Source organism: Drosophila gunungcola (genome assembly GCF_025200985.1).
Source record: "Drosophila gunungcola strain Sukarami chromosome 3L unlocalized genomic scaffold, Dgunungcola_SK_2 000005F, whole genome shotgun sequence".
In the NCBI taxonomy this organism is placed as follows: Eukaryota; Metazoa; Arthropoda; class Insecta; order Diptera; family Drosophilidae; genus Drosophila; species Drosophila gunungcola.
In genome coordinates, this window is record NW_026453180.1 from 4,513,502 (window position 1) to 4,526,666 (window position 13,165).

General features: G+C 38.9%; 1 protein-coding gene and 5 non-coding genes across 9 annotated transcripts; all 6 read left to right on the plus strand.

Annotated features, from left to right (window-relative positions):
* The first annotated feature begins 922 nt into the window (after window positions 1–922).
* LOC128259115 (splicing factor 3B subunit 3) lies at window positions 923–9,369 on the plus strand. 4 transcript variants are annotated; one of them, XM_052991302.1, is made up of 13 exons: window positions 923–1,074; window positions 1,355–1,618; window positions 2,530–2,895; window positions 3,496–3,970; window positions 4,347–4,681; window positions 5,254–5,561; window positions 5,952–7,926; window positions 8,110–8,168; window positions 8,358–8,416; window positions 8,632–8,676; window positions 8,859–8,908; window positions 9,088–9,140; window positions 9,205–9,369. In XM_052991302.1, exons 2-7 carry the CDS (start codon window positions 1,393–1,395, stop codon window positions 7,923–7,925), a joined length of 3,684 nt encoding a protein of 1,227 aa, XP_052847262.1. In that variant the 5' UTR covers window positions 923–1,074; window positions 1,355–1,392; the 3' UTR covers window position 7,926; window positions 8,110–8,168; window positions 8,358–8,416; window positions 8,632–8,676; window positions 8,859–8,908; window positions 9,088–9,140; window positions 9,205–9,369. The 4 variants fall into 4 exon arrangements, with proteins under 4 accessions (XP_052847262.1, XP_052847265.1, XP_052847263.1 ...); XM_052991305.1 differs by having other exon boundaries at window positions 8,116–8,168; XM_052991303.1 differs by lacking the exon at window positions 8,110–8,168.
* Window positions 7,962–8,047, plus strand: LOC128259624 (small nucleolar RNA Me28S-Gm3113). Its single transcript, XR_008268075.1, has one exon. It is a non-coding gene; the product is annotated as a small nucleolar RNA Me28S-Gm3113 (small nucleolar RNA).
* Window positions 8,209–8,291, plus strand: LOC128259626 (small nucleolar RNA Me28S-Gm3113). The gene has a single exon (XR_008268077.1). It is a non-coding gene; the product is annotated as a small nucleolar RNA Me28S-Gm3113 (small nucleolar RNA).
* LOC128259625 (small nucleolar RNA Me28S-Gm3113) lies at window positions 8,482–8,565 on the plus strand. The gene has a single exon (XR_008268076.1). It is a non-coding gene; the product is annotated as a small nucleolar RNA Me28S-Gm3113 (small nucleolar RNA).
* LOC128259619 (small nucleolar RNA Me28S-Cm788) lies at window positions 8,715–8,787 on the plus strand. Its single transcript, XR_008268071.1, has one exon. It is a non-coding gene; the product is annotated as a small nucleolar RNA Me28S-Cm788 (small nucleolar RNA).
* On the plus strand, window positions 8,950–9,022 carry LOC128259620 (small nucleolar RNA Me28S-Cm788). Its single transcript, XR_008268072.1, has one exon. It is a non-coding gene; the product is annotated as a small nucleolar RNA Me28S-Cm788 (small nucleolar RNA).
* Window positions 9,370–13,165: the final 3,796 nt, after the last annotated feature.

Consider the following 13,165-nt stretch of genomic DNA (forward strand, 5'->3'; position numbering starts at 1 on the left):
CGGTATTCTTGCTCAAACTACGATACTATTTCTAAGAGAGGTATTCTTTTTTTTTATGTTTTGTATTTTAATATTTGTTATTTCATTATTATATTTTGCCACTACGACAGGAATTTTTATTTATTTACAATCAGGGATTAAAACCAAATCAAATATCGATTTTGGTTACAGTTACAGTTACAACCAATATGACTATTTCGACTATTTTTTGTTTCGGTTACAGTTACATATATATGCAATGAAGATCAACATCAACAAAAAATATTTTCGCGCCAATTTTAGAAGTTATGCATGTGGACAAATTATGGCGCCAAAACTTGGCGCCAAAAATTGGCGCACTCAATATACATACATATGCACACAATGCATAAAAACCGGATTTTTTTACAAACATATGTTTCTTTTTCTTGCGTGATACACTAAAATTCTTAGAAGTCTTACGACTTATGTTATGTTGCAGAGCCGATACAATAGAAGAACAAGCAACAAAGGGTCTAACAAATCAATAAGAGTATTCAATTCCGTTTACAGTACTTAAATATTATTTTCACATTTCTTACACGAGTGGTGTTAAATAGTGAGTGCATTTCAGCAGGTGCAACAAATTTTAACAGAAAGTGTGCCAGAAATGGTATGGAACCAGGCTAAGTGTGCAAGAAATGGAGTGAGAAGTTAACAGTGGCTAAAACATTGACAATGCCTGTCAAACATCGGCAGGCCGATCGAAAACATCGATGACACCAATGCTGGCATCGTGCTTGTGGTAGGTTTACCAAACGTCGGACTAACAGAAAAATGTTAGCCAAACGTCGAACTAACAGAATGAGAGAGATGGATGGATAAACATCGAAAGTCCCTGCCAAACATCGATAGGACCGATATTTGGAAATATACCGATGACAAACGTGTTGACATCGACGTTTTCCCATCACTTTTTCTTTCAATTTTTTCCGCCGACCGGACCAGATGTGGAAATGAAAAAGTGAAAATGACGCCACCTGAGTAATCAAGAAAATTCTAATCCAAAGACATCGCTGGTGAAATGTGCTAAGTCACCCGTTAAACCGGCAGAAGGTAAACAAATAAAACCAATTTTAACAGTAGCCCCTGGTATTTAATAGATTTTCCGCACGAAGTATCTCCAGAAATCAGAAATGTCTGTGCTTTGGTCGCATTTGAAGCGTGCTAAACTAAAAATTAAATGCTGCTTACTAGCATCGTTAGGCGACACGAATTTCCCATACTGTGGCCATGGTTTTCAAAGTAGTACAAAATATATGTATATTTATATGAAGATATTTAAGAGGCTTTCCATCGGCGACTGTACCTAACCTCAACTGTACTTTTCTTTCAGTTTTGGGCAAAAGAGTGAAAGTGGTATAGTGTAACACTATGTATCTGTACAATTTGACCCTGCAAAAGGGCACGGGAGTGACCCACGCGGTGCATGGCAACTTCTCCGGAGGAAAACAGCAGGAGGTTCTCCTGTCACGTGGCAAATCCCTGGAGCTCCTCCGTCCGGACTCGAACACGGGAAAGGTCCACACGCTCCTCTCCACGGAGATCTTCGGATGCATCCGCGCTTTGATGGCCTTTCGTCTCACGGGCGGAACTAAAGGTGAGGCTTTAGCATTATAATATAACATATTACTGGGGAGAATCATCTGAACAAATTATACTTGGCTTTGTTGTTATTAAGGTTATATTTTTAGTCTTAAAGATAGGGCTAGATAGAAACTTCACTTATTATTACCGAAAATTCTTTTGATATTTCGAACTCACTTGAAAACTATTAAGCCCACGTGGTACTTGGGAGACACTTTTTGATACAGGTTTGACATGAATTAATAAGATAATAACCTTCTAAATAAACATTTTGGTATCTATTTTTGTAAGGTTTAAATAACCTCTAGATTCTTTAAATAAAACGAAACAGGGTTGCAAATGCTAAGCTCCAAAAAAGTTTAATATAAAACTGAATTTAAATTTTCTTAGTCAAACAATTCTTTAAAAAACTAAAAAAGATTAAAAAAACATTCAAGGAGTTTACTATCATAATCTAATTACAAGATGCATGCTTATTTTAAGAAACACGTGTTTAAATCTGGATTTACCAAACCCAAAGAGTTCGAAAAAAATACCACGTGGGGGGAACCATTTTTTTCTCTTATCTATTTTTGGTTAACTCTAAAATTTCCTTTTAAACCAGTTCAATCTTTTATTTTTAAATCTATACAGCATTGGAAGTTTCTATAAACTAATATATATAATTTTTAAGCCAAGTTAACAACATTTCCAAGACGCACAAATCCCTATTGAGGCAACACTATTAGTTGACCCCAGTAAGACCTTATAAACACGTCTAAGTGCGAGAATAACCGAAAGACTTGGCGTCGCATTTGCCATAAACCAACTCAACGGAATGGCGAATTGAAACTTCGAGTTACACTACCAAAAAATACCTAAAAATATATTTTAAAATGTTAAAAATATATGATTAATGTTAAATCTAACTTTATTGACTTCCAGATTACATTGTTGCCGGTTCCGATTCGGGTCGCATTGTGATCCTTGAGTATATCCCATCCAAAAATGCTTTGGAAAAGGTGCACCAGGAGACCTTTGGCAAGTCGGGATGCCGAAGGATTGTGCCTGGACAGTACTTTGCCATCGATCCCAAGGGAAGAGCCGTGATGATTGGCGCCGTGGAGAAGCAGAAGTTGGCCTACATCATGAATCGGGATACACAGGCTCGTCTGACGATCTCATCGCCCTTGGAGGCCCACAAATCGAATACCCTGACATATCACATGGTGGGCGTGGATGTGGGCTTTGATAATCCCATGTTTGCCTGTCTGGAGATCGATTACGAGGAGGCTGACATGGACCCATCAGGTGGGCATTACCCTTTAACATAATATTGTACCAAAAGGCGCTTTAATTCACAGGTTTAGTGGATTTAACCACGAACACTGAATACGTTAGTGCCAGATAAATTGCGATCACTGAACCATTGGTGTTGCTGTAATTACCTAGCCACACTTCACTGATTTGTGACCCACACTTATAAATTTTTTATATATTTTTGAAAGTTAAAATAGGGTTTATTAAATATTTTACAATATCAATGTCTTCATAAAAACAAGCTTTTATGGAAACTCTTTTTAAATTTTGATAGTTAAAATATGTTTTATTAAATATATACATTGTAGTCTGTTTAAAGAACTAGCTTTTAATGAAATTCTCTAAATTTGTACCCAGATAACCCTATTGTCACATTAATTTTTAAATTGTTACTTAACATTTTGGTCTTAAACACCCATTTTAAATATTAACTTTATTTAAAATGTGCTACTGTTACTCATTAAACATTTCTACCGAGAAAACCATATTCTCATATGAATACTCACATATTTTATATCACAAATAGATTGTCTGCTATCCCATTTATATCAAAAACCATTACTAACCAATACCCCTTTCTATTTATTCCAGGTGATGCCGCCCAGCGCACACAGCAAACGCTGACATTCTACGAATTGGATCTCGGCCTGAACCACGTGGTTCGCAAGTACTCTGAACCCTTGGAGGAGCACGCAAACTTTTTGGTTTCCGTGCCTGGAGGCAACGATGGCCCCTCGGGCGTGCTCATCTGCTCGGAGAACTATCTGACCTACAAGAATCTCGGCGATCAGCACGACATTCGTTGCCCCATTCCGCGCAGGAGAAACGATCTGGACGATCCTGAAAGGGGCATGATCTTCATCTGCTCTGCCACACATCGCACCAAAAGCATGTACTTCTTTCTGCTGCAAACGGAGCAGGGAGACATCTTCAAGATCACCCTGGAAACCGATGACGATGTGGTGTCTGAGATCAAGCTGAAGTACTTCGACACAGTGCCTCCAGCAACAGCTATGTGTGTGCTGAAGACGGGTTTCCTCTTCGTGGCTAGCGAGTTTGGCAACCAGTAAGTATCTAGTTTGGAAAGATTTGATAGGAGGAGGGGTTTAATATATTGACAGAGGCGTTTTACAAGTGGCTAAAGAATTTTAAGGTGGTCTCAGAAAATAATTAAAAGAATTTATCTTAACAGATTTTGTCTTTAAAATATTCAAAACCTATTACATTCCCTAAAATATAAATATTCTGTTCCAATTCGATTATTCTCCACTGAAAAATGCTGGAATGCCATATTATATACATATAATAAAAACTGGCAGGAATATTAAGTTATGTTATATAAAGAAATTCCTGAAATTGTCAATATTATACTACCAATCTCTTTCTTTCTAAATTGTGTTTGACAGAATCATAACTAAACGCTACTTTTCTTCAACTTTTAGCTACCTTTACCAAATTGCTCACCTGGGCGACGATGATGATGAGCCAGAGTTCAGTTCAGCCATGCCTTTGGAGGAGGGTGAAACCTTCTTCTTTGCGCCACGTGCCCTGAAGAACCTGGTTTTGGTAGACGAACTGCCCTCGTTTGCGCCGATAATCACCTCTCAGGTGGCTGATCTTGCCAACGAGGATACGCCGCAATTGTACGTCCTCTGCGGACGAGGACCTCGCTCCACTTTGCGAGTGCTTCGCCACGGTTTGGAGGTTTCCGAGATGGCCGTTTCCGAGTTGCCCGGTAATCCCAATGCGGTTTGGACTGTGAAGAAACGAGCTGATGGTGAGTCTCCATACGAATGCTAATGATAAAGTCATGATTCCTAAGCTAAGATTAGACGTAAGATTGAAATGTGGCTAATAACTCAACTGGTGCATTGATACAGATCGAGATATAGATTACACCTAGCTTTACACACGATTCTCCAAACAAGTCCCACAAGTTATCAACCACCAGTTCTCTCTTATTTCAGGCGCTTAAACACAGACGTCATGTGTGAACTATCGAAAAAGACAAGCGATTATAGAGAATTTACTCTCTCGTTTGTGTAAAATTTAAATTGTCTTTTGTGAAGCGATAGGTAAGGCAACATTCAATGCAGCTCATAAGTCAAACAGATACTACTACTACTACAACTACTACTCGAAAAAACCAAATACAAAACTATAGTTAAGCCAGTCGGACATTGAACATGATGCGATATTTATCAACCGTGTTTCAGCTGAATTATCCATTGATTACAACTTGATAAACTGATTATTCAATGTCTCCAAAGATAGGCAACAATTTTTGAATGGTTTATCATTGTTTTCCATACTCACGGTTTAAGTTTTGTTTTGTTCCCCTACTTTTAGACGAGTTTGATGCCTACATCATCGTGTCCTTCGTGAATGCCACTCTCGTTTTGAGTATTGGCGAAACGGTTGAGGAAGTTACGGACAGTGGTTTCCTGGGCACCACACCGACACTTTGCTGTGCCGCCCTGGGCGATGATGCCTTGGTTCAGGTTTATCCCGATGGCATTCGCCACATTCGCTCCGACAAACGTGTGAACGAGTGGAAGGCCCCGGGCAAGAAGTCGATTACCAAGTGTGCCGTGAATCAGCGCCAGGTGGTCATCACCTTGTCGGGCAGGGAGTTGGTCTACTTTGAAATGGATCCGGTAAGCATTGAATTTTTTAATGGCATTTTGTTAGTTAATCAGGGTGTTGATCAGTTTATTTTTAATCGGTAATCCTTATGAATATATAAAAGTCTCCTTTACTAAAAGACTGCTTTTAATAACAAGCAGATACTTCTTTTTCATCGCTAAACCATATTTGTTTTTGTTTTCATTGTGTTGATAAATACACTGCCCTAGTTCAGTTTTAAGCACCCCTGATATATTATTTGAAATAAACACCCTGAATATATTTTGCTCTGATGACAATAACACGAAAAGAACAATCATGTTGAGACACTATGTGTCCTGCAGTGCTGAGCTTTTAAATCAATAAAAAGCAATTAACTTAAATTAAAAACCCAACTAATAAGGATTTTTTTATCCTTACAGACGGGAGAGCTAAATGAGTATACAGAACGCTCTGAAATGCCGGCAGAGATCATGTGCATGGCCTTGGGAACTGTTCCAGAGGGAGAGCAGCGTTCCTGGTTCTTGGCCGTTGGTCTGGCTGACAATACCGTGCGTATCCTGTCGCTGGATCCCAACAACTGCCTGACTCCTTGCTCCATGCAAGCGCTACCCTCGCCTGCGGAATCCCTCTGCCTGGTGGAAATGGGTCACACGGAGAGTACGACCCAGGGAACTTTGGATGAGGATGCTCCCGCCCAGCGAAGTGGCAGCAACAAGGGTACCATCTACCTAAACATTGGCCTGAGCAACGGCGTCCTGCTGCGCACTGTGCTCGATCCGGTGTCCGGAGATTTGGCCGACACCAGGACACGGTATTTGGGCTCTCGGCCCGTCAAGCTCTTCCGCATCAAGATGCAGGGCGCCGAAGCAGTGCTGGCCATGTCCAGTAGGACCTGGTTGTCGTACTACCACCAAAACAGATTCCATTTGACGCCTCTGTCCTATGAAACGCTGGAGTATGCTTCTGGTTTCTCGAGCGAGCAGTGCAGCGAAGGTATTGTGGCCATATCCACAAACACTTTGAGGATTTTGGCCTTGGAAAAACTGGGAGCGGTCTTCAATCAAGTGGCTTTCCCCCTGCAATACACTCCGCGAACCTTTGTAATCCATCCGGATACGGGTCGCATGTTGATTGCGGAAACGGATCACAATGCCTACACAGAGGATACGAAGAGTGCCCGCAAGGAGCAGATGGCGGAGGAGATGCGCAGTGCGGCGGGAGATGAGGAGCGCGAGTTGGCCCGCGAAATGGCCAATGCTTTCATCAACGAAGTCCTGCCCGAGGATGTTTTCTCATCACCCAAAGCGGGTCTGGGTCTCTGGGCCTCGCAAATCCGTTGCCTGGATGCCATGCACGGCCAAACGATGTTCAATGTGCCGCTCACCCAAAACGAGGCCATTATGTCGATGGCCATGCTGAAGTTCTCCATAGCAGCCGATGGTCGGTATTATCTGGCCGTGGGAATCGCCAAGGATCTGCAGCTGAACCCGAGGATTTCGCAGGGCGGTTGCATAGACATCTACAAAATAGATCCCACCTGCTCGAGTCTGGAGTTTATGCATCGCACGGAGATCGATGAGATTCCCGGGGCACTGTGTGGCTTCCAGGGTCGTTTGCTGGCCGGCTGCGGACGAATGCTGCGGATTTATGATTATGGCAAGAAGAAAATGCTGCGCAAGTGCGAGAACAAACACATTCCGTATCAGATTGTCAATATCCAGGCGATGGGTCATCGCGTTTACGTGTCTGATGTTCAGGAATCTGTATTCTTCATACGCTATCGTCGCGCCGAGAATCAGTTGATCATATTCGCTGACGACACGCATCCGCGTTGGGTTACGGCCACAACACTGCTGGATTACGACACCATAGCCATTGCCGATAAGTTTGGCAACTTGAGCATTCAGCGATTGCCGCACTCGGTGACCGATGATGTCGATGAGGATCCAACCGGCACTAAATCTCTGTGGGATCGTGGCTTGTTGTCTGGTGCCTCGCAAAAGTCGGAGAACATATGCTCTTTCCACGTGGGCGAGATCATCATGTCGCTGCAGAAAGCTACTCTAATTCCCGGCGGATCGGAAGCCCTCATTTACGCCACATTAAGCGGCACTGTGGGCGCTTTTGTTCCGTTTACCAGTCGCGAGGATTACGACTTTTTCCAGCATCTGGAGATGCATATGCGCAACGAGAATCCACCGCTCTGCGGACGCGACCATCTCAGCTACAGGAGTTCGTATTACCCGGTGAAAAACGTGCTGGATGGCGATCTATGCGAGCAGTATCTGTCCATCGAGGCAGCCAAGCAGAAGAGCATCGCTGGAGATATGTTCCGCACCCCAAATCAGATCTGCAAAAAGCTGGAGGACATACGCACGCGATATGCATTCTAAGGTGAGTTGGGATTGGTGGTATATACAATGAGCTGCTAAGTTTCTGTGATGACATAGCTATTTTACCTTGGGACACCTATGAAATGCCTTGATTCGTGTAAACCTATAAACTGAATGTATTTCAAATTTACTTATCTTTATTTATTTAAAAACATGACTAATTAAATGTTTTATTTTATTTCAGATTCAGATCAACAGACAAAAGTACAGAAGCCCAATGGGAAACTATATTTTTTGGATTAGGTGGGTTCAAATTTTAAATAAATTTCTTAACAAAACAGCTGTACTTTCTGTGATGACATAGCTATTTTACCTTGGGACACCTATGAAATGCCATGATTCGTGTAAACCTATAAACTGAAATCATTTTAAATTAACATTGGGTTTACCTCTTAAAAAACATGACTAATTAAATGTTGTATTATATTTCAGATTGCAACAGACAAAAATACAAAAGCCCTCCCAATGGAAACCATCTTCTTTTGGATTAGGTGGGTTTTAATTTAAAATTTAATTTGTTTAGCTGCTGAAAAAAATGTAAACCAAAAACAGCTGTATTTTCAATGATGACATAGCTATTTTACCTTGGGACACCTATGAGAAATCATGATTAGCGTAAAGTTATGTTTAACTGATGTAAAACTATAAACATAACATTGCTAAATGCTAAGAAATGTTGTTAATAAATTATTTCTTTTTCTTATAGTTAACCTGGCAAACCATCAAATGCTGCACTCGAAACGTTTTTAAGGTAAGAATTGAATTTAATACAATTTAATTTTTTTTTTCATAACTCAATGATGTTATTTACATATGTTAGACTAATGAAATGATTTGATTGTAAATTAGTAACTGAGAACATTAAAAACTATTCAATATTTGCTTGGAAATCATGAACATTTTTTTTAACTTCTATTTTGTCTTTACTTGCAGTTACATCAGAAAAGAATTCAATGGAACTCTACATTCGGAATGTTTTAAAGGTAAGAAACAAAGGAATTATTAAAAAAAGAACACCATTTAACTAACCTAATGATGTTATTTACATATGTTAGACTAATGAAATGATTTGATTGTAAATTAGTAACTGAGCTTTTAAACGGATTTTAAACTTGTTTAATGAATATTAAAAACTAAACAAATTTCGTTTGTTCGATTACAGATCTTCTTGCGTTGGGGTATGTGGCGTATAATTTAAAATAAATCATACATTAGGTAAGTTGTTATATTATAAATCAGAAATATAAATGAAACCTATACCACTCTCTTTCTCTTGCAGTTTGTACATCTATACTAATTGAACATTTAATCAACCACTAATCGACTGCCGCCTATTTATATTTAGCCTAAGCCACTGTGCGAATTCCACAATTCGCACAACCACCTAAATATAATCATCTCTAGACTTTAAGCAATTTCTAAATAAAAAGTAACCGAAAAAGAACCAAGGAATATGGAATGTTGAGGTAATTTGTTGTTGATACTTTGCATAATGCCAGTTGATGTTCGCCTGTCTTGTTGCGGTCTTATTATGGCCATTACCATGTGGCTTGGGTATTGTATCTCGGCCTTGTTTGCACTGCTCTTCATTTTCATTTTCCCGTTATGGGACATCAGACCAGGCCAGGCAGACAGATATTTGCTAAACGCCTCGTTTTCCATCCGCCCGGCATGTACGCAAAATCGTTGTAATTTGTTGTGTTTGCGGCATAAGCACAGTAGTTATGCAAATTGTCGCTCGGCCCGGTGGTCGATCACTCGCCAAACGGGGCAAGTGCTGTAGAGATGGTCAATGGGCGTTTTGGTAGCTAAATAAGAGTTTTAACAAGGTCTGTTGTGCATTTAGTAATCACTACTCTTTAAAGCGAATTTTCAGATTTATTTTTAATATTAAAAATCAATTTAGAATGTGCTAGCATATAAATAATACGGAAATAGGATTTATTAGAAAATAAATTACTTTGAAGAAGCTCTAACTTTTACATAAAAGATGATTTTCAACTACGTTCAAAAATAAGTGGAACATTTCTTATGCTTAACACTTTTTAGGAAAATCACAAAAAACTCTTAATTCTGACTTGTAAATAAATATTTTTACTAAGTTGTTAAATATTAAAAAAAGAAAAATAAAATTTAGGAAAGATTTTCGATGTAAATCACTTTGAAATCGGTTTTTGGTCATGTTATGTTAAGCAGGTGTTTAGAAATTTTTTTATATATCACATGTTTTGGGTCACCTATATAACAAAACCAATAAATAATAATCTTGCCAAGTTTAAATTTGTAAGCAAAACTTGTAGATAATAATATACATTTGGCTAAGTACGACATCTCTGATCTTGTGATGTCTGGGGGTTGAGGAATCCACATGAGCAAAAAGGCAGCCTCTTTTCCGATGTCGACCAAAGCTGTGCCATCTGGTTAAACGATTTATTAACTTCATTTCTAGATCATTAGATCGCATAACACGGACATTCATCACTTGGCACTGGTTTTTCTTGGTTTTACACTCTTTTTTTTTTTCTTGGATGCTTTTTTGCCATACTGGCACGCAAGTGCAATCTCAAGATCTCTAGGCAGCATCTACGCATGCGATTCGCGTCGCCTTTTGCTCGTTTTTCTGGCCAAACGATCTGTGCCTTAGATAAGGACAATCAACGCTTGGCGCAAACACTTGGCACCCCCGGTACAACAAAAAAAACGTACAACGTACAACCAACCAGCCCTGCAACACCTGCCACGCCCCTTTCTGCGGCGCCTTGAAGCAGTTGCCATTTCTGAGATTTCCGAGAGAGAAGTGGCGATATGGATGGGGATTTTGAAGCGTGTGGAATGGGGCAAGATGAGCAGATGCCCAGCTGGAGATAAGACAACGGCGTCCCCAGCCTGCAGATTTTCAGAGTGTTGCCAGTTTGGCTACTTGTCCGTTGTTGCTTAAATATATTATTTTAAAATATTTATATTATATTTTAAACATTTTATAGCATTCCACTTATTTTTTTTAGATCTAGAGAGCTTACAGAGATAGAGAGATTTTAATAATCTTGCTTGAATCTAGCTAGTCCTAAGGCAAATGTGATGGAAGCTATTTAAAAACGTTATGTTATAGAAACATAGTAGCCAACTTTTGCTAAAAAACCAATACAAAAAATATATATAATTTATATCTTTGAATTTTGTATTTTATACATTTTGGGCTTAATATAAAAAACCGACTTAGTGGTTTAATGTGGTAAGTTGTTTCTTAAAATACTATACATTCTGCATTAGGTCAAACTGAATTCAAGTAAATTACAAATTTAAATTAAATTAAATTAAAATTAAAACAACAATCTAACATATTTGCTACGCTTAGCTCGCAAACAAAAATATTTAAATTCCCTAAACTCAGCATAATAATTATTAAGGAGATGCAGATAATTAAGCCATTAGCCCACATGAATTTAATTGTTGAAGGGTTACAAATTGGAGAATAGTTGTTTCCATTGAAGTAAAATTATTTAAATTATTCTGGAAGAAAGCCTATCAATAGTTAGCTATGCTATGCTGCTAAAAAGCTATAACATCACTGATCCTTTGTTGTGGGGCGTGAATTTGGACCGCGCATTGGTCGCCTATCAGTGCAGGACGATCGCAATCGCCTTGCGAAGATCGCGGATTTGGAATCGGAGTCCCATTCGCAGAGTTCCCGGCTCCGCAGATGCTTATCAACTCGAGAATGCCTTGCGTGATAAAATTTCGCACGAAGTGCACCACGATCTGGGGACTTTTTGAGGCAATATGGGTGTTAACGCTGCAACTTTTCAGCTGTCCACCGTTTGCGTGTAAGAATTTTCTGCGAAATTCTGCCGGACACGCCGAGATTTTAATCAGATGTCTGCTCCGGAGTCTGGGACGTTGGAAACTGGATACTGGACACTAGACAGTTGGATAGTGGGTACTGGATATGGATGGATAGAACTGAAAAAAAGCTCGATAGACCGACACTTTCCCTGGGTGTGCGAGTGCGAATTAAATGCCCCATTCGCCGGCAGTCACGTCTTTTCACAGTTAGCAACTTTATTAAAACTAACGGGCATGGCAAATAATTAAAACGCAGCGGAAAATTGCAAATTGCCTGCCGTGTAATAAATAGAATCATCAGAGTGGCTGCCTGGCGGATCTCCGAAAGAGGAGTTCCCGAGATCGGAGACCAGAGACCCGGCCTCATCAGCATCACCAACAACATCATCATCATCAGCGAAAGGCAGCAGCGGCAGCATTATTTTAATTCACTTAGCATCGTCTGACGTTGGTTTTGGACACACCGGCGAAAAGTGGGAAAAATGTTAAAGTCAAAACTGTAAAGAACACATTGATTTAGAAATCTATTAAAAAATTCAAAAAATAAACAACAGTTTTTTATTTTGAATATATTAAATGAAAAGTAAAACAAAATATTTAATACAGGATTTAAAAAACGTTTTTGGGGTAAAAAGTCCTGCCTATAGTATTCTTTTTTTATTTTTGCTTTACATTTCAATTTTAATATTTTGTTTTATAAAAATTTCAATCAAGACCAGAAACTTATGTGATTTGTAATGCTTCAATAAATATTTTTGCCTTGAACAAAAACTTTTTTTTCTATTCAATGATAAGTATAAAGATAATTATAATCAGTAATCGTGGTTTTCTAATAGCAAATATTTACCACCAAGACAAATATATCAAAACTATAAAAATTATCATTTTGACGTGATAATATTAAATATTGAATATAAGTCTACAAAATGAATTGATCTTAAGAAATGTTTAAAATTGTGTTTATTTCAAAAGATATGAATTAAAATAACAACATAAGCTAATGATTTAATAATATTTTCATCCTCTGATACTGAAACATTATGCGAAATATTGTTATGTTAAACGTAAGGTATAGAAATTATGTTTACAAAGAATGCCTAATTGATCTCTTTTGATTTCATAGTAAAATAAAAGCCATCTGATGCATCGTCCGAAATATTTATATTTAATGTGTAAGGTATAAAGCATATACTAACGGGTATAGGCTATTGATTTTATAGTGCAAATAAAGATCTAAGTTTTTCTCAGTGCCTGTCTTCGGCCCGGCTTTACTTTTCTTCGGCCTTTGCTCAGACAAGTGAGCTTGAGCTGGGGCTTTGAATACTGAATCTGAATCTGAAGCTGAAGCTGAAGCTAAGACTGCGACTTAGCCGGTTGCTGGCAGCTCGACAAACCAA

What these genes read in the sequence shown, in the direction of transcription:
- LOC128259115 (XM_052991302.1), top strand. Translation starts at nt 1,393, where the DNA reads ATGTATCTGTACAATTTGACCCTGCAAAAGGGCACGGGAGTGACCCAC. An exon ending in TGTGAAGAAACGAGCTGATG is followed by an intron (nt 4,682 to 5,253) that starts GTGAGTCTCCAT and finishes CCCTACTTTTAG; the next exon opens with ACGAGTTTGATGCCTACATC. An exon ending in TCTACTTTGAAATGGATCCG is followed by an intron (nt 5,562 to 5,951) that starts GTAAGCATTGAA and finishes TTATCCTTACAG; the next exon opens with ACGGGAGAGCTAAATGAGTA.